Genomic DNA, 22,902 nt, shown 5'->3' on the forward strand with positions numbered 1-22,902 from the left:
GTTTTGTACCACTCATTCATTTCCTGAGGGGATATTAAACAGCAGAGGGCAAACAAGAATGCTTATTGTCAGATCTGTGAAAAGATACGTACTCTTTTCAGTTATTAGATGAATACGTAAATGTGAAAAACCTGAGAGTATTAGTAGAGACTGTTTTTTGTGTGCAACTAAGGGAAAGGGATAAAGAAAACATTGTATTTCCAATTGTGGAGGAGGACTCATGAACAAAAATCTGACTGTGTATCATCCTATTTATCATGTTATTTATAAGATGTGGATTGGAAGAAGCATTTATTTGGGGGAAAAAAATCTATCCAACTATCCTGTGTATATTTATGTCTAGCAATGGACTATTAAGTATATTCAATATGTTTGTGACAGGTTTTATTAGGGGGGCAGAGGGGGAAGAGATCAGCAAGAGCTGACAGACAATTTCATCTCACAAATACGACAAAGTATAATTTTACCTGCAGGTTCTTGGCTGCGATTTTTTCATCCTATATCTGGATGTCCCTCAGAGCAGCAGCCAGGTCCGAGGCTGAGCAGGAGACATCAGCACACACAGCAGCACTGCACATCTGTTTCATGAAATCTTCATTTACTTATTTTGACAGAAACACACAGAGAGGACATGGTAAATAAAGCGATCCCCCACACAGCTCCTGGAAAAGAAAGGCTGGAAAGCAATGTCAAGGGAAAAAAGCTCTGCCTTGTCTGCCCCCCGTCATTACCCTGTCCAGGAAAACACCTCCCAGCTGGGCCTCCAGGGACATGGAGCCACAGTGGCATCCACGTTCTCCAAGAAACAAATGAAACCACACATGGCCATCAACCCCCCTGCACTGTGGCTCCGTGCCAGCCACACAACTCATGGCCTGGTAACGGGCATCCCCAGCATGCCTCAGTCAAAAGGAGCCTTTGCTCTTTTGCTCAAGAGATGCTGCAGGGCTGGGAAGGATCCCCCAAAGTACTGGAAGCCTCCTGGTTGCCATGCTGTCGGGAGGATCTCCAGCATGGCAGGATGTCCCCTTCTAGGGCACCAGAAGGGTGGCTGAGCAGGGCAATGTGCACCTCAGGGAGTCCTTGTTCTCTCTGGGTCTGTGGGGCAGGAAGGGTTTCCTCCTCCATAATTCTGGTACTGGTGTGGTCTGCTGCTGTGCTGTGAAATGGGGTCAAGCAATATGAGGTCTGTCCTGTTGGGAAAAGGATAGTCTGAGAGTGGATCTGGCAAGACTCTGCAGTGCCAAGTGCTCCCATTCCAGCAGTGTCAGACAGCCCCCGATGTGCCAGATGCAGGGCAAGGAGAGTTGTTCCCTGTGCCCAGTGTGCAGTGGAGCAATGATGTTTATCATAGCTGTGGTAAGTCTCCTGCCCAGTCCCTACTAACTATTTCCTGCCATTCTGCAGCATAGGATCACAGAATCATTTAGGTTAGAAAAGACCTTTGAGATCAAGATCATCAAGCACTGCCAAGTCCACCACTAAACCACATCCCTAAGTGCCACATCTGCGCATCTTTTAAATACCTCCAGTGATAATGACTTCACCACTTCCCTGGGAAGCCTGTTCCAATACTTGACAATCCTTTTGGTAAAGAAAGTATTCCTAATATTCAACCTTAACCTCTTCCGATAGAACTTGCGGCCATTTCCCCTTGTGCTGTCACTTGTTACTTGGGAGAAGATAATGGCTACAACCTCCTTTCAGGTAGCTGTAGAGAAAGATAAGGTTCCCCTGAGCCTCCTTTTCTCCAGGCTAAACAATCCCAACTCCCTCAGCTGCTCCTCATAAGACTCGTGCTCTAGATGCTTCACCAGCTTCATCGCTCTTCTTTGGAGAAGTTCCAGCATGTCAGTGTCCCAAAACTGAGCACAGGACATGAAGTGTAACCAGTGCCAAATATGGGGGGACAATCACTATCCTAGCCCTGTTGGCCAGACTATTTATGAAACAAGCCAGGATGCCATTGGCCTTCTTGGCCACCTGGGCACACTGCTGGCTCATATTCAGATGGCTGTTGATCACGCAGAAGCCAAACCACCAACATGAAGTAACAAAATGCTGGTACAAAATCACAGCAGGAAAAAGGCAAGGGGTCAGGTAGAGAAAGATGGCAAAAAAAATAAAAAAGAGATGCTTGCTGGATGTGATAAGCAGCACCATGAGATTTGCTGCTATTTTGGTTGCTCTAGTACGTTCAGTGAAGCAAATGACATGCTTCTCTGTTGTACAGCAGCTTCTCTCTACGCTAGCTCCTGGGTGCTGTGCTAAGCTGTGTGTGATGCAGTTGTGGGTGGCTGGGATCCAAGGCATGTGCTGGCAATCTGATTCCCCTCTTTGTGACATTGACACAGTGGAGTAAAGTCTTTCTCCCATACTCTGCAAGGTCTGGATGGCTTTTTAGAGAAAGATGTCAGGTCAGAGAGCCTCCACAGACTTCCCACAAAACTCAGCCTGTGGTTCCCATCATGTGTCCTTGCATGAAGGGAAAAGTAAAGGGTATGCAAATTATTTCTTCCCTACCTCCTTTCTTACATTCCTAGTTACAAACAGGGTCTCTAATCTAAAGTGTCTCTGACATGTCAAGAGAGGTGTCCTATTCTGCCATCAAAGCCATTTAGAAACATCACTGTCTCCATCTTATCCTGTGCATCTTCCCTCTCCATAGTTCCTAATTCATATCCATTAGCTGCACCATCAGCAACAGATCATTGCAGAGTCCTGTGGGACTGGGTCTGAAAAGCCTTTCAGTTTAAGCCCAATCACTAGGTGCTTCTTGCTGCTCCTGACACCCAGAAATTCTTGGTTTACTGCTTTCAGTCCCCAGTCCCAGCCAGTTTCAAGGTAAAGCCCAAATGAATCACATCTTGTATGCTTCAGGGACAGGCTCGTCTTTGCCTAACATATTCATATATTTATGAATATGCCCAGAACTACATTAATTATCTTACCAATTATTTGCTTAGTGAATATGTAGGAAGTTCCTATGTTAAGCTGGGCTGAACAGAGAAATTTCCTTGCTTATTGGTGATAGTGGTTGGTTGCCTTGCAGGATATTTTACTTCTGGCTCTGTAGACAGCCTCTCAGTTCAAGCTGATGAAGTCCAGACGCTTGAAGTGGTGGACAGAGATGGAGAGAGTTTGCCCACTGTGAGGAGAATCCCTAAGAGCAAGCAGGCTGCTCTTCACATGGTATTCTTAGTGTGAATGGACAAGGCATACCTAAATTTCAGAGAATAGGTTTTCTCAGATGTTGTAAAAATTAGTCCTAATGTGCTCACAGGTCTTGCCAACCATTAGCACCATGCACAACCTTCCCAGCAGGACAAACCAGGAGTTATTTCATCCTGTCCAGGATCTGCCCTGTGCGAGTGCTTCTTGCCACTATGATTGCTGGCAGAAACTCTGCTGACTTTAGTGGGTGTAGTGATGAGTTTAAATTCCAGCCTGTGTTCATGGTGGAATGGGGAGACCATGAGGGCTGCAGCTTTACTACAGCTATTGCCAGTTGCTGTCTGTCTGTATGTTTTGTGTCCAAGCAGCCTTTCCTTTCCTGTCTACATTCTTCCCTGAAAACTAGGTTTGCAAGAGGGATGAGTACTCATCCCAGTGTAAGACACATATTTGTCTCTGGGTGGGGAAGGATATAATCCCCTGATCTAGGTTCTGCCACAATAGGGTCCTCATTAGAATTAACCAAGTCAGACTGTTGACTTTGCAGAATAGAGTGTGGAAACAGGCAACGGGCCTGGGACTGACCTACTCAGTCCATTAATTTTATATACAGTACATGTGGAGGACAGGGGAGAGGAAGAGATGAATGTAACTTCTGGCACCAGTGAACATAGTTTGCCTTCAAGACTCCAGGAGCTTCACCTTTATAACACTCTGGGTTAATTAGCAAATTAGGAAACTGCTCTGGAAAGCTGAGGCAATAAAGTGCAAAAACTAATGATTCAGACAGTAGCTTTAATGCAAATGTTCTTGGGTGAAATATTGACTCACACTGGAACAAAGAGATCTGTTTTACTGCATCTGTGCTAGCATACCATCCACAAGCTCTATACACGAGGGTCCTGAGAGCACTCTAAGCCTTGGATGTTCCTGCCTACTCCCAGGGCCTCCTCTCACCCTGTCCATGGCTCAGAAGCCCTTCTCAGACCCCCCAGAGCCATCAGGCACTGCTACATGCTGCTAGGTGGCATTAATGAGCCCCCTCCTCAAATGTGCATTGGGGTGTAAGGCATCATGTGATAGGAGCATGGACACTTGGTCTCCAACTGCATCGGTCCCGGCAGCCATGACCAGGGTCCCTCATCGGTGACTACTCACTCCCAGCCCTGCCAAATGCCAGGCAGGCTTGCTCACCTGGTGAGCAAGGTCCTTTTTTAATTATCTTGCTGCAAAACTCAGATATAGCTGCCCAAGTGACAGCACTGCTTGAAGAAATGATGGCATCATCCCTCCCTCCCTGCTCACCCTGACAGGATTGCTGCATCCCGCGGCAGTGCAAGTATAGGCACCCACAGCTCCTACTGTGATCCCACCTTGCCAGCAGTATGTGCACTGATACATCTCAGATGATTGATATGTGATATTGATACATCTCAGATGCCACTCAGAAGCTAAAAGCCACCACAGGAAAGGGCATGAAAAGAAAGCTGGGTAGGATTTGGGCTCATGTTCTTCCTGTTAATATTTTAAGTTTATAATGATAATATTATATAATGATTTAAAAAAATATCTCTAGAGGCTCTCTCCAATGAGGAAAATTCCAGCATGGAGCAAACTGAGCCCTGAAACCTTGGGAATATGTAAGTTAAAGAGAAATTTAGGTGAGATGGAGACAGCACAGGCCAAGTAAGCTCTTGGTCTTACTGGGACCTTTCAACTGGGAGAATCCCGATCCTGAATTTAGACCTCAGTGGTTTTACACTGACAAAAGGGAGGCATAGATTGGACATAGGGAAGACATTGTTTCCTGGGAGGGTGGTGAGGCACAGGTTGCTGTGGATGCCACTTGGTCCAGGGAAGCTGAGGATGCCCCATCTCTGGCAGCACTCGAGGCCATGTTAGATGGCGCACGGACCAACCTGGTCCGGAGGAAGGTGTCCCTGCCCGTGGCATGGGGGTCAGACTGTATGGTTTTGGAAAGTCCCTCCCAGCTCCCAGCCCAACCCAGTGCGTGTCCCTGTGCCAGCCCGCGGGGATGCGGGGGCCGGAACCCGCGCACGGGGGAACGGTTGGCAGTGCCGCGTGTTGCCGGCCGGCGGCGGCGGCGGCCATCTCCTCCTTCCTGCTGGCGGCGCGGGGGTGGCGGCGCTGTGGCGGCGGGGCCGGGGCATCGCGGCCCGGGCGCCTCCTCCCCGCTCCTCCCCGCTGCGCTCCGCTCCTTCCCATGGCCGGCAACTTCTGGCAGAGCTCGCACTAGTGGGTGCCGCGGCCGCGGGGCGCGGGGCACGCGTTCTGCGGGCCGTCCCCGCGCTCTGTCCATTCATTGCGGGGCCGGGCGGGCGCGGCGCTGAGGGGAGGCCCGGGGCGGCCGGGCAGCGCCGGGCGGGCGGCGGGGCCTGCGAGCCGTGGGGCCCTGCCTAGAGCCGCGCTGGAGTGCGGAGCGGCCCGAGCCGGCCCCGCTCCGCCGCCGCTTGGGAAGCGTTCGGGCGCTCCGGGAGAGGGGTCGCGTCCCGGTGTCCCCGCCCGCGCCGCCCGGGGCTCCAGCGGCGGGTGCGGGCACTTGGGGCCTTGGCACGTTTGTCCCCCAGCGGTAGGGCAGCCGGTGTCAGCTTGGGTTGGACATTAGGAGGAAGTTTTTCATAGAAAGGGCGGTGAGATACTGGAATGATCTGCCCAGGGAAGTGGTGGAGTCACCGTCCCTGGAGGTGCTTTAGGAGAGACTGGACGTGGCACTTAGTGCCCTGGTCTGGTTGACAAGGCGGTGTTGGGTCGTAGGTACGACTCGATGATCTCACTGGTCTTTTCCAACCTAATTGATTTAGTGATTCTGCCCTAAAACTCTTCATGCTTAGTGCGTCGAGGTTTGAATGGTGCCCGTGATGTACTGACTGCAATCTAAACCTTGTTAGTGACTGACGGGGTGTAAGAGCTGCACAGCCAGCTCAGTTTGCTACAGGTAGAGGCTGATCTTAGCCCCTGGTAGTTTGTGGTTTTGTTGTTTTGTTGTTGTTTTGGTTTTTTCCCCCAGTTGTTTAACTTTGAATGTTTGCTTGAGAAGACTGTGTGTGGCTTGGTTAAAGGCTAGAAGCCCTTTAGCCCCCAGCCTTAATTCATTGTTTGTACAGGAGACACTCAGTATAATGTTGGTAAAGAGTTGCTGAAATTATTTTCCATTCCTTTAGCTTACAATGGATTTTGGATAAACAAGATCTATTGAAGGAACGCCAGAAAGACTTGAAATTTCTAACTGAAGAAGAATATTGGAAGCTACAGATATTTTTTACAAATGGTAAAACCTTTTTTTTTATTTCTGCCGTAAAATCTGTGCAATGTCTGCCATGTCTAAATGCAGGCTTGAATTGCTTAGAGAACGTAATGTTTTCCTTGTGATATTCTATATACTTTCACTGCCCATTTTAACAAAGAACTGCAATATAAATAACATCATCATTTTTTAGTTATACTAACAGAGTTCTAGGAGAGCTTACAGGCAAATTAGCTGCATATATAGCATTTTAACCTGTGATAGGACAAAGCAGTAAATTTTCTTATTTTCAAGAGTTTCTTACCAAAAGCATAAAAGGAGGAGAAGCAAACAGAAACTGCTAAGCTAGCATACTAAAGACTTCATATCGTGCATTAATACTGAGACTAGGCTTTCGGTGGGTACTTAGGCTGTGGTAAGTATTTTAGGTGATCTGTGCAGTTAAACAGCAGAGCTTGGAAACTTGTTATTTGTGTTCAGTTACATTCTCTGAAACTTGCAACACAGCCTGTGTTTTGCCTTCTGACTGGTTCACCAGCACCAGGTGGCTCTCAAATTGTCTACAAGTTTCTGAGAGCTGTTGGCAGGCAGCCTGTTCTCCCAAAGAATCTGGGACTTGTCTGTGAAGTTATCGAAGTCTTACTTCACCCTGCATAGTCTTTAGCCATCCATATGAATGGCCACATATCAGGTTACAAAGGCCCTTAAACTCATTCTTTTCTGTGCAATTGTTCAACGTATAAATAAGTATCCCTACACAAAGGATATTGCTATCTATTTGTTTGCAAACGCTCTTTAATGGTTTTTTTGCAGCAGTCCTTTAAAGTACAGAATGCTTGTTTTTTCAGGCCAGACCTGAGACAGAGAAGTGAAGTGACTTTCCCAAGGCCACTTGAAGATCTTATGTCAGTGCTGGAATGATATCTGTGAAAGATACTTATCCCAGCTTCTCTCTCAGCTTAGTTATTTTTGTAACAATTGCATATGCTGCCAACACTGTCACTGTGGATATATCTGTATTATTGCTTATATTGCACCAGGAAATCAAATTAGCAATGATTTACCCATTTGATCCATTCCTGAAATTTCTTGAGGTTAAAATGAAGTGTCATAGCTTCATAATGCAAAAAGAGACATAAAGAGGATATTTTGAAAGCTGTATTTCTCTGCTAATTTTCACTAGTATTAATTTGAATTATGAAATATGCCTTTTAAATGTTTCACTTCAGTGTTTTTCTTAAGTAAACAAAGACTTACAAAGTAAACAAGTTAGTTTGTTAGTGTCAGTTCGTGGTTCTCAGGGTTCCTGTTCCTTGGCACTCCCTGTCTCCCCTGAAGGTGCAGTGAGTGACCAGTGGCAGCTGAAGAACAGCTCTGCCAGCAACTCCCCATGTACAGACACAGCCTGCTCTGGAGGAGATGGTGGTGCTGGGCTTTACCCCTTCTCGAGCAAAGGGAGACACCTTCACGGGGAGGACAGTCAGGGGTGCTCTGTACTGGTGGGAGCTCAGGCAGCGCTTGCCCTATCCAAGCCCTCGAAGTGTGTTCTGTCATCACCTGCCTCTGAACAGGAATCCTGCTTTGGGTCCTCCCTTGTCTCCCATCTGCACTACCTGAGTAGGGATATGAGTCTTGGCCACAGCGTGTCACATGAGTGTTTGTCAGCCCAGGAGATGATTGTTCCCTAAAGCAATCAAAAAATTACTTGGAGTGGGGCAATTTCCTGCTGCTTTGTCATTGGTAAACAAGTGCAATAGATCATGAACTGATTTTATGGCCATGCACAGCTATTCAGAATACTGAAGAGAACGAAAAAGATCATCTTCTAAAGTAGTTTGAAAAATGAAGCTGTTGATTTCTCTGTTTAGATCACCAAGTGTTAACAGTTTTTCTTTGAAAAGTACGTTAGTTGTTTTCCCTTTCTGATTTTCGGCAGAAGCTGTAATGTTTGTGTTAAAGGGTACTCAAAATACTCAGATTTAAAACAGTCTTTATTAAAAAAAAAAACCAAGCACAGAAGCCACTTATTTTAAACATATAGGAATAAATAATCCTATAGTTTCTTTTCAAATAATAAAAAAATAATTACAAGTATTGGACTTTTTCCCAGCATATACAAGCTTCCATTTCATTAAGTCTCTCTAGGCTCTTGTCCATTTTTTTTCCTAAACCACACTTGATTTTTTTCTTGACAGCAGATGGGCTAACTGTTCCTGAAAATCCCATGGGAGTAGGAAACATATTTGGAGAATTCTGTTTAGCTTAATATTTGAATTTTTCTGATGCCCTAGTAGTAGGACAGCTTTTTAGCCCCATGGTCAAATCAAAGGGAAAAATTCTTTCAAACCTGCTGATAAATATTTTAGTATTTGTACAGACATTGCATACTGCACTTAACATCCTTTCTGGCAGTATTGCTTGTTTTACTGTCACTGGCAGCCTAGTCCCAGTTTGGCATTCTTCACTTTAGAAGTTTTGACATAGACAGGGACTTAATGTTGCTTTGGGTGACCACAGTGGATGACAAATTAGTCAGGCATACCCTGACTATTCCTGGGGTATATGAGGTAAGAGCACTGGGAAAATACTCTGGACTTGAGTGCTTAAGTAGAGATTAAGAATTTAGTGATGACTGATAACAGAATTTTTTGCTTTTCCTGCCAGTGGTCACTGTCTTGGTCTTGCTGTACATATTTTAAATATATACTTAAGTGTATTTTAAAATATTGTTTTTGACATTTCTCGTGAGGGAGGAAAAAAAAGAAGAGGGAGCCTTCACACAGCCGAGCCTTGCTCAGAATAATGGCCGCGAAGAAGAATGGGAAAAATAACAAGTAACAACCTTATGTTTCACTGTGCCATTCTTTATATCCAACCCCTGCTCTTAATCCCAGCTTGATGCATCTAATTTGCTTGGCATCTTTCCTTTGCCTGGGAGGGCAAACAAGAGCTACCTGCACAGATGACACCAGGGTTGTTTCTTGGCCAACTGGCAGAGGACCACCGTGATGGAGCAGCTGACTGCATCCTCTGGTCTCCCACCCCCTCTCCCTAGACTAAATATGTCATTTTTTTAACACCTGCTGCCTCTGCCAAATAAAATGACCATGTTTTTGTTGGCAGCTTTACTTGTTTGAAAAAAAACCCCATCCATTTTGCATGGCACTGAAGAGCCATAGATTTATATTTTCTGTGTTTGAATTTGTTTTGCTCTAAAGTGAAACACCCAAGCTTTACCCTTCTGAGATTTGTGTTGTCATCTTCTTAAAGGTCATACTCACTTTGTACACAATGAAGTCAAGTTACTTTTCCCTTTTTGAAGGTGTCCCCAAGCTCCAGGAGGCAGCGTTTCTTCTTCACTTGTGGGTCTGTAGGTTTACAGCAACATGTTCTCACCAGAGCTACGTACCTGAACTGAAGGAGAAGACTGTGCTGCTGCTCCTTAGAATCCCCAGCACTAGTCATGTTTTGAGACCCTTTGCTATTTGGTGTCAAATTGTTTAAAAAACTCAACTCAAGCTTTTGTTCATTTTTTTTTAAGTTATCCAGGCTTTAGGTGAACATCTTAAATTAAGACAACAAGTTATTGCCACTGCTACAGTCTACTTCAAGAGATTCTATGCCAGGTAGGACTGTTTACTATGATGGTACAAGAATAAAACATTTGCTAGGCACATTTTGGTAGCCCTTTAAAAATGCAGTTCTGTATTAAAAACAGTGCCACTTTTGTTTTCTGGATGGTGTAAAGCTTTTATGCTTTAATAAAGTTAACTTAAGCTTTGCTTTTTCAAAAGGAAGTGTGGTTCTCTTAATAGATTAATCGTTCTACGTGTATGAAACAACATATTATAATTTTGTTGTAACATTTCAGATATTCCCTAAAAAGTATAGATCCAGTATTAATGGCTCCTACGTGTGTGTTTTTGGCATCCAAAGTAGAGGTATGAAGTATTACAATTTTTTAATGTAAAATTATGTGATGTATGAGAGAGAAAACGTTTAGGACTTTTAAATTTTTGGCATTCTTCATGCTTTGGGGGTTGAAACCTTCTCTTTTTTGTATAGATTTCTAGAGCATTTAAAAAAAGGAGACGGAAAAGGCCTTCAAACATGTTATTTCACAATTTTGTCTATATTACTAACCCTAAGTGGCTCTGAAAATTGAGAAGAGTATTTTAAATGGCTGTTTCACTGTGATACAGTGTTTGTTTCCATATTTACATACACTGTATCTTAAATTGTGCAGTGTCTCCTTTCTAATGTGTTTTTCCTTATTTATGTTTACTCAAACTTTAAAACATAATTGGAATTTTTTTCCCGATTATCCTGTTCTATTTCATATAGTGAGGAATCCTCAGAGTTTACCACACTTTCATTGCTTGAATTAAAAGTATGTTGTAGCTCATGTGCTGTCCTTAAGAAATTATCATGAGGAACTGGCCCATTAGGGACAGTGGTGAGAAGGCTCCATGCCTCCACCATTAAAGCCCACTTTGAATGTGGCCAAGAGGCAGCATGAGCTGGGCACTGCTTTTAGTCCTCTGTAACACAGAAAGTTTTACAGCTGTCTGAGAAGTATCTGCATAATGGAAGAAAACCAAATTGGCCAACTTGTGATATGTCAGCACTAAGGAATTTTCACGGGAGGAACTCAAAATACCTAGTGGATGGTAGAAGCAGTCCTCCTAAACCAGTGTCTATATGTGATACTGTTGTCTGTACACATACTGTGACACTTTTCAGTGTTTGGAAGAGGTGAAGGAAGTGAGAAAGACAGAGCTGGAGAGATTGTTTTTTTATCAGCTTGTTAAATAACCTTTAAGAAAGTGCAGACAGAGTTTATACACGTAGATGTGCCTTATATTTTAGAACAAATATTAGAAGTCTGTGTAGCCTTCCTTATTTTAAAGCTTCTGCAGTTTTAGAGGGTACCTGTAGCAGTAATGACTCAGCTATGCACTTCTCTGAAAGAACAATGTACTGTTTGCTGACTGTCCCAGCAGAGGACCTAAGTCTTCATGGAAACATAATTAAAAAAGGTAGTTAATGTCAGGTTTCTAAAGACAGTTTTCTCTCCAAATGAGATAAGAAAAAAACCCCATACCTTCTTGAAGCACTCTTGTCTATTTTATATGCAGTGTTAGCCAATTGAGTTTTTGTGGCTGTAGTACTGTTTGTAAATCTTTACTGTTCCTCACAAAAACAACGTAACTAATCAGTGAAATAACTCTTTGCCTAAGAGTCACCTTAAAGAAAAGAAAAAGGGGTGGGGGAGAAAACCAAATACTGCAGTACTGCATAAAGAAGGCCAGTTTAGTATTTTAATTTGATAACAGTGTGAGTATATGGTGTTTCAGGTGGTTCACCTCATTTACCATTTTTTCTTCAGGAATTTGGTGTTGTTTCAAATACAAGGTTGATTTCTGCTGCTACTTCTGTATGTAAGTATCAGTATTTTATTATATGGTAGTTCAGCGTGTCTGTAGGGAGATCAGATGCTTTCTTTGCTTGTTTTTAAAAGGTAGCTTTTTATCAAATCATGGAGGACTGTAAGAGCCAGTTAAAGCCATTTAGACTAAATAGCTTCTGTTTCTAAATATAGAGACAGAAGGGTCCTTTCTGTATTAGTTTTGGTTGATTTTGGTTGGAACTTATGCCAGGGATAAGTAAAACCAAAGTAATAAAATAAAACTATTGAAATTTATAAACAATATTGAGAAATAAATTAAATTCTGAACTACTCAAAGATAGAATTGGAAACTTAGGGCTTTATTTGTCTGTTTTATGAAAGGTATGGCTCTATGGAAGTACCTATTTTCAGAATTTTTGGTAGGCTGTATACCTTCAGATTTTTTTAAATCCTTTTCCCCCATCATAAAATTAGTCTTTGCACATGATATTTATTTCTAAAATATATTTTATAGCCTATATATTGTCCACAAATAAATTCAATAAAATTACACTGTGGTTACTTAATTCTCTATCTTTCCCATTTGCCTTGTATTTCCCACTTGCATCTCATCCGTCAAGGTCTCATAGTGTTGTCTTCCTTAACTGAATGCTATTATCTGACCCAGAAGGTCAGCTGCTCTCAATAGGCAGATCCTGGCTGTGCTCTTCAGTATGTAGGTCAGTGCTTTCAAAATCCCTCTCAGCCATTGAGGGGACAGGTGACTGGCTGCATCTGTAGCTTCCACATGCAGTGAGTGTATCAGTCCATGGGGCTGGCTGTATGACAGTTCTGCCACCAGGAGCTGAAACACATCTTCAGTGCAGCATGACCAAGACCAGCACTGGATTTAGCAATGAGAGTTGCTATTTTTACATCAGCAGCATCTCTGTGGAAGTTTTGATGCATCAGTGAGAAAGTTAGATGGGTTTTGGTAAATATGCAGTAGCTGATTTTACTTGGTCATCTCGTTCTAAGCTGTGCTGTTTCTCAAAACCCCAAGTCTCAGGGTCCTGTAGAAGATTTCCCTCACACTTCTTCCTTCAGACCTAGAAGTCTTGTCAGCCCTTATTAGTACTATGTGTTTCATGAGAGTGGGGACAAAATGCAACAGGCTTTCTCCAAGCATTTATTCCTTCGTAGAAACATGAACTTGCTAAAACATGCTTCCATTGTAAGGAACATAATCTCAGGCAGGTTTCCAGCAACGTCTTCAAAAGCTTTTCGCTCTGTTTCCACATCTCACTAAAAGGACAGCTCCATATGATTGTATCTGCAGCTTGCTTTGTGGGAAAAATACTTTGTTTTGCCATCTTTTCCCTCAAAGTGGTATATTCTTTTACCATGTACGTCTTCAGTTTGTGTACTTCTTGAGAAACCCTTTTTATTAATTTTTCTCTTTCTTGAAATAATTAAAATTTCCAACCAGTAACCTAGTCTTAGTGTCCTAAAGCAAATTTTCTAGTAAAGTCCACCACAGGTCTAAATGGTGAAGTCTTTAGTCCAGACAACTGATATTGTCTTCTCTTCAAAGTAAATGGTATACTGATTGTCTGGAAGTAGTATCAATAGTATCAATTCATAATATACTGCCTGTCATTAATATAGGGAATATTATCCACTTCCAGGATGTTAAATGTTACCAATGTTTTCCATGAAGGACAGGGACTTAAAATAGATTTCTAAATGTTTCACTTGTAAAAATCTCAAATCCACATCCTCAAGTGTACTTGTTTTTCTTTGTTCATCATTCTAACATGAAATCAGTCTGATTTTGCATCTTAGCATACTTCTTACCAGTGCACTATCTCTACCTGTTCTCCTTGTAAAATATGTGAAGATTAATTAGGTATCTAAATCAGAGATCATCATAAGATAGAAAACTGAGGATATATTTGAACACGGTCCAGGAGGCAAGTGTCTTGAATCATGTCACATGCCAAAGCAGATGCTTAGGTGTCTCCCTCAAGGAGAGGAACACCCTTGAAATGTCTGATAATCCAGTGCCTACGACACTGATCTGCAATGTGGTGAATTGACTTCTTGCTTTGAATTTAGCCTGTTTTTTGTATATCCAAAATCTTTATATCATGGACATACAAGAAGTCTTGATTTTCTGAGAATTCATTAGTTGTTTTAAAGTCTTGCATGTTGAAGGATCAAGCCTATGTAAAAAATCCCATGTGAAAATTCCACTTGGATTTAGTGTTGGAACTCAGATTCTAGACATCAGTAGCTAGATAGTTAGATAGCTCTGTGGATGATAACTTGTGGAAAGTTAGGTGTCCAGTTGGTGGTTAACCAGAAGATTTAATATTATCCAAAGTGGCAGTCAAATGTCTGACTGAGTACCTGTGCAAATCTGGGCTTCAGGTGTATTTTTCTCTTTCCTTTTCAAGATCTTAAATCTTGTAACCTACCTTTTCTCTTTGAAATACAAACCTTTCATATTGCAAGCAGCTGTGCTGCCAAAGAGATTTGAAGGGCTGTATAGAGATGAATTAATAGAAAAGGAAAGAAGTAAAAGTATTAATTACATCATTTTTAACATACTTATTTCTCCTTACTGTAGTGAAAACTAGGTTTTCGTATGCCTTTCCAAAGGAGTTTCCTTATAGGATGAACCATGTAAGTATGCTATTTGAAATACTACTTGATCAAATAAATTAAGGCAAATAATTGTTAGCAGGAAATCCTGTCTTTTAAATTCTAAGAAAGAAATATTTTCCTATTTATATATCAGGGCTGTTCATAATTAGTTTTTCATAGAATATTGGGAAAGTTACTTTAAAAATAATAAGCCTTACATAACCTCTTTTCCTGAAATTGTTGACAGGAAGGACAAGTGATGTGACAAGGTGACTGAAGTAGTTGTTCTATAGCATGATGATAAAAGAGATTTAGGTTTTTTTGAATGTTCTTATGTTCTTATTTACAAATACATTGCTCCAAGGAAGGTAAATGGCCCTTGCATCTGGGATGCTTCCAAGTTTGCACACAGGAGCAGTTGGCTTACAGAGAGCAGTTTTATTTTTGCCTGTAAAATTTAATGGCAGTTAAAAGAGTTTTTATTTATTATTTAAAATTTAGATTTGCCAGTGATTTTCAAGGCATTCTTAGTCACAGTGCTGAGAAGTTCTGTAGCATTTTTCTTAAAACCAGTTTTGACCTCTGCTGTAGAATTTTGGAAATTAAACATCTAATTATTTTTAGATTGACTGTAACAAATACTCCTTTTTTGTTGGTTTGCTTTTCACCCTATCTAGAAAGCCAAATGATACATCAGAATATAGAATATCTAAGAGCTTACAATAAAACTGCTATTTTACAGATAAAGGCAGATGGAAATATATTTTGGAGTACTTCTTTCAATAGCCAAAGCAGTCCACTCTTTTCCTTGATGTCACTAATATGCTACTTTCTCTATCGAGAGTGAGAACTGATTTAATTGCTACAATTGGACAGAATATTTCATATGAAATTTGGCTGGAAAATACTTTGAAAGACTATTTGACATGTTAGTGGCCTGATGAAGAAGCTCTAATTCTACAAAAGAACTTTATTTCTGTTAAGTGTTTATGCACTGGGAACAATTTTCGCCTAGGAGTTGAAACAAATCAGAAAAGTACTGTCAATGACATAGTCTTTCATAGTAAACTTGATCCAAAGTATTTAAATTTGTTTTTACTATGACTGAAGTTATAATGGTGATAAGGTAATTGCCAATAATAGTTTTATTTTTTGTTTGGTTTTGTAGTTTCAGATGAAATGCATTTAGGACTGTTGGAAGTAGGTGTTGAGAATTCCTATGCATTTGTGATGTTAAACTGTTAATTCTTTCAGTTTTCTGAAACATGCTACTGATTAACTGTGATTTTACTTCTTTGCAGATACTAGAATGTGAATTCTATCTCTTAGAATTAATGGTAGGTTGGGTTTTTTTGTGGAACTGCTTCTGTTTTTAAGAAAAGGTAACTGTATCTAAGTCCCAATGCAGAGACTGGGATGTCAGTGTCCTTATTTCCCTAGAGGAATGGCCAGTCATGATCATAAAGACTCGTATCCTTTCCATGCCCTCTTCTTCTTGCTTGGAAGAAGTTCTGCTGTATGTTCCAGCAGAAGTTGTGGGTACTATCCCACTCGTCTGTAACAACCTGATAATTAGAGTAATCTTTTAGGAAGTGAGATGGGTTTGAATCTTGTGAAGAAGCAGCTGAATTCAGCCCTCCCATTTTCTGAGATGGTGCTGTAACTATTCACTGTTGGGTGAAAGGAGCACAGTGTGACATTTTCTTCCAGACACTTTCCGAGAAAGGAACTGTACCTGCTTTTTGTAAGAGTTGCTATCCCATCACTCTGTTCAGGCAGCTGAAAGGATTCAGCCCAGTCTTCTTAGGGGGCTAATTTCTCTATATGGGTTGGACTTGGATGGGTTAGTAGTTCTGCTCAAGTGCAGAGAAAAGGAGACAGAAACCAGAGAGGAGCCTAGTGAGTTAGATAGCAAATGAGAAAGAATATGTGTTGGGACCAGAACACAGAGGAGGTCAGATCAAAACTTTTGTTTGTGCCTACAGTTGTTTTAGTATAGTTTTTAGATTCCTGTTTAGATTTAGTCCTTGATACCTCTGGTATACATGGCAGTAACTCTTGTGTTTTGTATACCAGAGTTTTATCACAAGCATTTACAAGAAATTATGTTTTGGGGATTCACATATTTTTCCAGTATGCTATGCAATATATAGTATGTGCAATAACAGTGTTTCTTAAGTGTTCAGCACACGTAACTTAATGTGGCTTTTCCCTGTAGAATCCATACAGTTGGCTTCTTTTAGCTAGAGAGTTATTCTTTGTTATTTACCTGGACCTGAAATGAGGGGATTTGAGAGCAGTGGAATTTTTCTTTTCTTTCTTTCCAAACCAGTGTCAATTATTTTGGCATGCTTTCCATGTATGGTATTTAGTAACAGACAGTTTTCTGGCAGTGTTCCGTATTTCCAAGTGGGAATTACGGGTTTGTAAGCAAATGAGGTTTCAGTATGCTGCAGATGTGACTTTCTGTGTCTCTTAGGGGAAGGACATTGACAGATTGGCAACGCTGCTATGTAATGGTATTCTAGAGAGAGCACTGCCCTCATTAGAGCAGGGCTAGGTGTCAGAATGCTACTTAAAAAAAATAATCAGCAATTGACTTGTAAACCAAATGTTTTAATATGAACTGACAACATGCTCTGCACTGTAATCTAACTTTTATCCCATTGACATTTTTCCTAGGACTGCTGTTTGATAGTATATCATCCTTATAGACCTTTGCTCCAGTATGTACAAGATATGGGCCAAGAAGACATGCTGCTACCTCTTGCATGGTAATGAAGACAATGGCAGTAGTTCCTTCTTTCATCAAGAATGTAACTTTAACAGTTATGCTTCAAAGTTGATTAAGCTTTTGTTTAACCAAACAGGCTTAACCATATTTGAATACAAAGGATGCCCTAGCTAACCTGTGCAGGTGTATGTTCCTGACTTAGATTATTCTGCCTTTAACACTGTAATAATTTTACTTTGCAGTGGTCTAATTTTTATTTTTTAGACTTGCTCTAATAGCACAGTTTTTACACTACTGAATGGTGACTATGAGTAGAGGAAACCTCCGTCAACATCATCTTTCTGTTGTATCTTGTTGTAGGAGGTAGAAACAATATATGGGAAGTTTTAGCTGTGTTAGCAGAACTCTTATTCTTGAACTGTTTCAAATACAGAAAAAACAGTAAAAGTACTACTTTTATGCTTGACCTTACTTTTTTGTGAAACAGATTATTTTTTTATGGTATACATCAACATCCTCTGCAGAAAGACACTTATGGTACTAAAACAGTGTTTCCAAATAAACTTCTGTGGTGACTAGAAGGAAGAAAAAGAAAGGCATTAAGAGAATTTTTATAAGGGAAAAGATCTCTTCCCTTGATGTTTAACCCTTCAGCCTCGCTGCTTCTACCATCTGGGAAACTGACAAAATAACTGTAAACTGACAGCAGTTTTTGAAGTCACAGGGTGAATAATAAAGGTGAATAGGAGGATCCTTATAAGTTCTTTTTTGCACAGGAGGATAGTGAATGACACATACAGAACTGATCTTTGTCTGCTGTACCCTCCTTTCATGATAGCTCTAGGTAAGTAACACAAGTACTGTCTCTTGTCATGTTTAAATGGATGTATTCTCTGCACTGTCCCATCACAAGCATTCCTCAGAGTGCACTCATAAGGTGCTTCAGGTTGTGTTTCATACAGCACTGACAGAGTAGCCTTGTAACTTAAAAGGTCTAAAAGAAAAATCAGGTAATTAATCCCAAGTTTTCTCTGTTGAACTGTATAGGGTTTATAAAAATAGAATGTTTCTAACCGTATCAGGAGTGGATCTTTTTTCAACATCCGTGTAACCTGTTCTTTGCAGCTTGCCTACATGTGGCCTGCGTTGTCCAGCAGAAGGATGCCAGGCAATGGTTTGCTGAGCTGTCTGTTGATATGGAAAAGGTACTCTGCTTTTTATTCCCACCACTTGTAATGGACTGACCAGAAATGGTAACTGTTGTCATCTTACACATCTGCGATACTGATTTGAACTTCATTCAGTGACTGTGTTAGATGCTATTAAATTAGGTAGATCTCTTGGGGAGGGAGACAATGTAAGGTTATTTGGTTGTCACCCTGCTCTGAAAGTTGAGACAAAACCATTTGATAATAGAAAAGTGTTGCTGGTGTTGCCATTTTTCAGACAGAAGTATAAAACCAATACCTTTTACATTTTTTGCCAGAAAAATAATTCCCAGTGTCTTTCCATCATACAAGATTGCCAGCATGAATTTGACTTTTAAATTCAAGTGCATGTGATTTTCTGATTCACCTTTCAGCTAACCTTTGCTTAGCTCCAGCAAGCAAGCCAAACTAGTACTTACACTCCTTATCACACTGCTTCACTTAGCACATATTTTTTTCAGTCTGTCTTTTTTTGAAACAGTGTCTGGAATTAAATAGCCTGTTATGCATGAGCTGTACCATTGCCCTCTGTGCCCTTGGTATCGTTCTTTATCCCACTGATGTTGTCCGGCATTGTATTTGTATTCCAGGATTTGTCTTCAAATGTAAACACAGTGTGGATACTATGCTGCCTCAAGAGCTCTGTGAATTATGCTGTCATGCATGCAAAAGCAGGGTGATAATAAACTGGCAGCAGAGGAGAACCAACCTATATTTGACAGATAAGGTTACCATAAGCTTGGTACTGAACATGTTTGAATGTTTACATGTCTTGGTTCTCATGTCAGTGATACAATCTAAGCTTGATTTTTTTCACATGAACACCATGAATCTTTTAGCCAACTATGACTTTTGTTTCAGGGACATATATTGCTCTAGCACTTAATCAAAGCTCATGCATTAAAAAGAAGAAGTCTACTTTATTAATTTAGAGAATGATGAAGCAAATTGTGGACCAAACATTATCCATTTGTATAGAATATTGCACTAGAAATTTAGTAGAAAATAAGGTAGTTGAGGTGCAATAGATAGAAAATGGTAGAGAATGCTTATGCTTCCAGAAGTGGAATACGAAGTGTCAATAATTCTTATTATATGTATGTAAGAATATAATAAGAAGTATTTAATAACTCTTTGGAATTGTTTCTTGGAAGGTAAGAATTTATATCAGTATTTTATGGGTTTGGGATTTTATTTTCCAACATTGTGCCTCTAATATATGTAGAACATTGATAATCATCAATTACTGTATTAATAATCCATTGTCATGTAGCTGCAGTCATGCTGCTAGTTTTCCTTATTTTCCCAGTTGCATAGTTATAAGCTGAGGCAGTAGTTGCAAATAAATATATAAATAAAAAGCTATTTAGTTTGCAGGGGAAGAGAAGCGGTATATACAGTTGAAAGGGAAAGTATTCCATTCAGGCTTCCATTCACAATAAAATCAAAAAACTAATTAAAGAAATGCTTGATTGCCACCAGATTAAGTGTGAGGCAGCTGTTTATAATATGAAAATTGTGCTGTTTAATTTCAGTCTTGGGCATATTTAGTTAATTACAAACTTAAACTGATTATGAAAAAGATAAAATCACTGTTGTGTCTGATCTCAGGATCTTCTTTCTTTCTAATTCAGATTTTAGAAATAATCAGGGTCATTCTGAAGCTGTATGAGCAGTGGAAGAACTTTGATGAGAGGAAAGAGATGGCTACTATTCTTAGTAAAATGCCTAAACCAAAACCACCTCCAAACAGGTACTGTACTTGTTTAATATACCTTTCATATGGAAAAACTAGACTACCATCTTAAGAATGTGTGAATGTTTAATTCAAGGTATGGCATATGTTTTTACAGTGCAGAGGTTTCTGTTACAAAACCAGTATGATTGTTCAGGAGCTAGTGAGAAGCAGAACATCCACTGTCTGTATGGGGAGTGTTAATGTGATTAGAATGTGATCAATACAGCTCAGCAAATGTAAGGAACCCCAGTGTGAGGCTCCATGGCTGGGCCAGATTCAATGGAACTGGGCCTGCTTGATGTCATATTTAATTACTGTGATTAAATATCACTGTTGGGAATCTGCACATGTAAATTCCCGTGCACATGCTTATGTAATGTGAACTTTGCAATGTTGACTTCAGAAGTAGATTCAGCAGGCAGCTGCATGGACATATATTGAAATTATTATTCGGATAAATATGGTGAAGTTATTTATGCATGCTGAAAATAACCTTTGCATTTTTTATGAAACTGAGCAGAATATCTTTATCTGTTTGTGTATATGTTGAAGTATTTTCTATCAAAAGATTTTTATTATTTTCAGAATACTGTATTTTTTTAAAGGATAAAAATGTAATACGATGCTTCGTATTGAAGACACATGTTTTTGTTTTCTTCAAACAGTGAAGGAGAACAGGGTCCAAATGGTAGCCAGAACTCTAGTTATAGCCAATCTTAAGGCATTCCAAAGAATTTCTTTATGGACCACTTTGACTCAAGACATCCTGGGATCTTTCCTGTGTTCATGAAATGGATGGAAGGTTTTAGTAACATCTTGGACAAAGAACTCGAAGAATAAATAGCTTGTTTGTGTCGAGCATTTTGAAAGCTTTTTCTCTAAAATTACAACATTTTCTCTGACGCTGGAGCAAATGTGCAAAGATTTTTCAGTGTAAGGAATCAAACATTAAACCAAGCTGCAAAAGATTAACACTTTTCACTCAAAACGAATAGTTCATTATTGGTTTTATTTGCATTGAAGTGAACTATTTTTAAAGTGACAGTAACCCGAAGCCTAAGTGTAACTGTACTGACTTGTGTTGTCTTAATTTTGTTTGTGACTGAAGGAAGATAGTGCACTGTATGTTAAATCTATTCATTACCTTGAGTTTTGTTGATTTTAAAAAAATAAATACAGATTCTGTAACAAGTAACACACAATCCTTCAGAAACAAATTCCCAGAAGAGCCTGTAAAGAACATTGTTACAGTTTTAATGAAAGCTGCAGGAAAGAAAGTCAGTTTCTTTTTTTTTGGATTTAAAAAAGCTGTTTTCCTCAGTAAACCTACTTGGATGTTTTTGCCATGATGCGTAGAAGCCCAGCTTACCAGAGAAGTGCAATATGTATAGTGATTCTGCAGTTTTCTGAAACATTTCAAGTGTTAGGAATTAAGAAACCCCAACATACGAGGATTTTTTTTTTTTTTCCAATAAATGTACTGTATGGTACAATCGGAGTATTTCACAATCAAGTACCAATCTGGATATGATTTTTTATGGTGGATTTTTTTTTTGCAGAAAAGATATACACTGTTAGTCTGCCTTCACTGTTAGTGTGAATTTGTGTGGTTCATTAGAGAGTTTATTTAAGAGGATCAAGCATTCGGTGAGCTTCATACTGGTAAATTTTAATCGGAATGTTACGAGCAACTCTAGAATAACTGAAATGGGATTCCTTGGTTAACTTTGTGCTGGAGAAAATGAGATTCCTTCAAATAGAAGGCCATATCCTGTGTTCCTTACTCAGGCAGATATCCCACTGAAGTCAGGAATTGGCCTAAATTGATTTCTTGATTTTTTTTTTTTTAGATAACTTTGTTTTTAATTAAGTTCTGTACAACTTTATTTTGAACGATAATGCCAACCTGTCCAAGTACAACAATTGAATGATAAAATAAAGTGCAGTAACATTGTTCTCTTTTTTTTTCTCCTGAAACAACACATTTCACTGGTCTGAAATACTGGAGGTAGATTCTTGAAAACCTGTGCTCTGTGATGCTTCTTGGTTCAAAAAACTGGCCCCTTAAAAAAACCCACACCCCTATTTTTGCAAATACCTGTCTTTGTAACTGGCTGGTCATTCAGTGAAATATAACTGATGTGTGTTTGTATTTAGCCCATTAGGCTACTAATGTTTATTTCTGTTCAGGTTATTTCCATAAATCATTAGGTAAGCAAGCCCCAAACACTTTGGTGAGATGGAAAATATATACAGTTTGGTCTTTGCTACTTTGTTTGATCCACGCCTTCTATAGACACTTAATTGATGAAGTGGAATTTGGCTGTTTTGCTTTCATTTCTTGAAGTCTAAAATGTGCTATTTGTAATGTGGACTTGGGGAATAGAAATAAAGCAACTTGACCTCTGTTGTGTAGAGTTCTTAAACAGGAACTGTTCTTCAGGTAAACATCAGTCTTCTCACAGATACCACATAATCTGCCAAGAAGGCTCATGTTTAAGAATTAGGGATTTCACACTATTAATGAAGAATTTTGGCTGGAGTGATTAAATTTTTTCTTGCTGCTCAAGAGCCTTTGCAGACTTTACTTCACACCTAAATCACAATGTGACCTACACCTCAGAGCTAAAATGTCAGGCACTTCTTGGTAGTAACTACAAGTTTCTCTGCATTCTCTGCTGGGAAGGTGATGATAATTTTACCAGCTCTGATTCCAATGTTGAAGTGAAAGGCAGTAAAGTGCAG

The 22,902-nt window shown here is 40.2% G+C and overlaps 1 protein-coding gene across 3 annotated transcripts; it reads left to right on the forward strand.

The window, feature by feature from the left end:
* The first annotated feature begins 5,296 nt into the window (after positions 1-5,296).
* CCNC (cyclin C) lies at positions 5,297-22,559 on the forward strand. Of its 3 annotated transcripts, XM_032681394.1 has the most exons (12): positions 5,297-5,430; positions 6,357-6,463; positions 9,981-10,065; positions 10,311-10,380; positions 11,829-11,880; positions 14,461-14,516; positions 15,779-15,814; positions 17,160-17,251; positions 17,988-18,055; positions 18,337-18,416; positions 20,054-20,172; positions 20,823-22,559. In XM_032681394.1, exons 1-12 carry the CDS (start codon positions 5,399-5,401, stop codon positions 20,875-20,877), a joined length of 852 nt encoding a protein of 283 aa, XP_032537285.1. In that variant the 5' UTR covers positions 5,297-5,398; the 3' UTR covers positions 20,878-22,559. The 3 variants fall into 3 exon arrangements, with proteins under 3 accessions (XP_032537285.1, XP_032537286.1, XP_032537287.1); XM_032681395.1 differs by lacking the exon at positions 15,779-15,814; XM_032681396.1 differs by lacking the exons at positions 5,297-5,430; positions 9,981-10,065.
* Positions 22,560-22,902: the final 343 nt, after the last annotated feature.

Source organism: Chiroxiphia lanceolata, chromosome 3 (assembly GCF_009829145.1).
Source record: "Chiroxiphia lanceolata isolate bChiLan1 chromosome 3, bChiLan1.pri, whole genome shotgun sequence".
In the NCBI taxonomy this organism is placed as follows: Eukaryota; Metazoa; Chordata; class Aves; order Passeriformes; family Pipridae; genus Chiroxiphia; species Chiroxiphia lanceolata.

What these genes read in the sequence shown, in the direction of transcription:
- CCNC (XM_032681394.1), top strand. Translation starts at nt 5,399, where the DNA reads ATGGCCGGCAACTTCTGGCAGAGCTCGCACTA. An exon ending in ACAGATATTTTTTACAAATG is followed by an intron (nt 6,464 to 9,980) that starts GTAAAACCTTTT and finishes TTTTTTTTTAAG; the next exon opens with TTATCCAGGCTTTAGGTGAA. An exon ending in TTCTGCTGCTACTTCTGTAT is followed by an intron (nt 11,881 to 14,460) that starts GTAAGTATCAGT and finishes TCCTTACTGTAG; the next exon opens with TGAAAACTAGGTTTTCGTAT.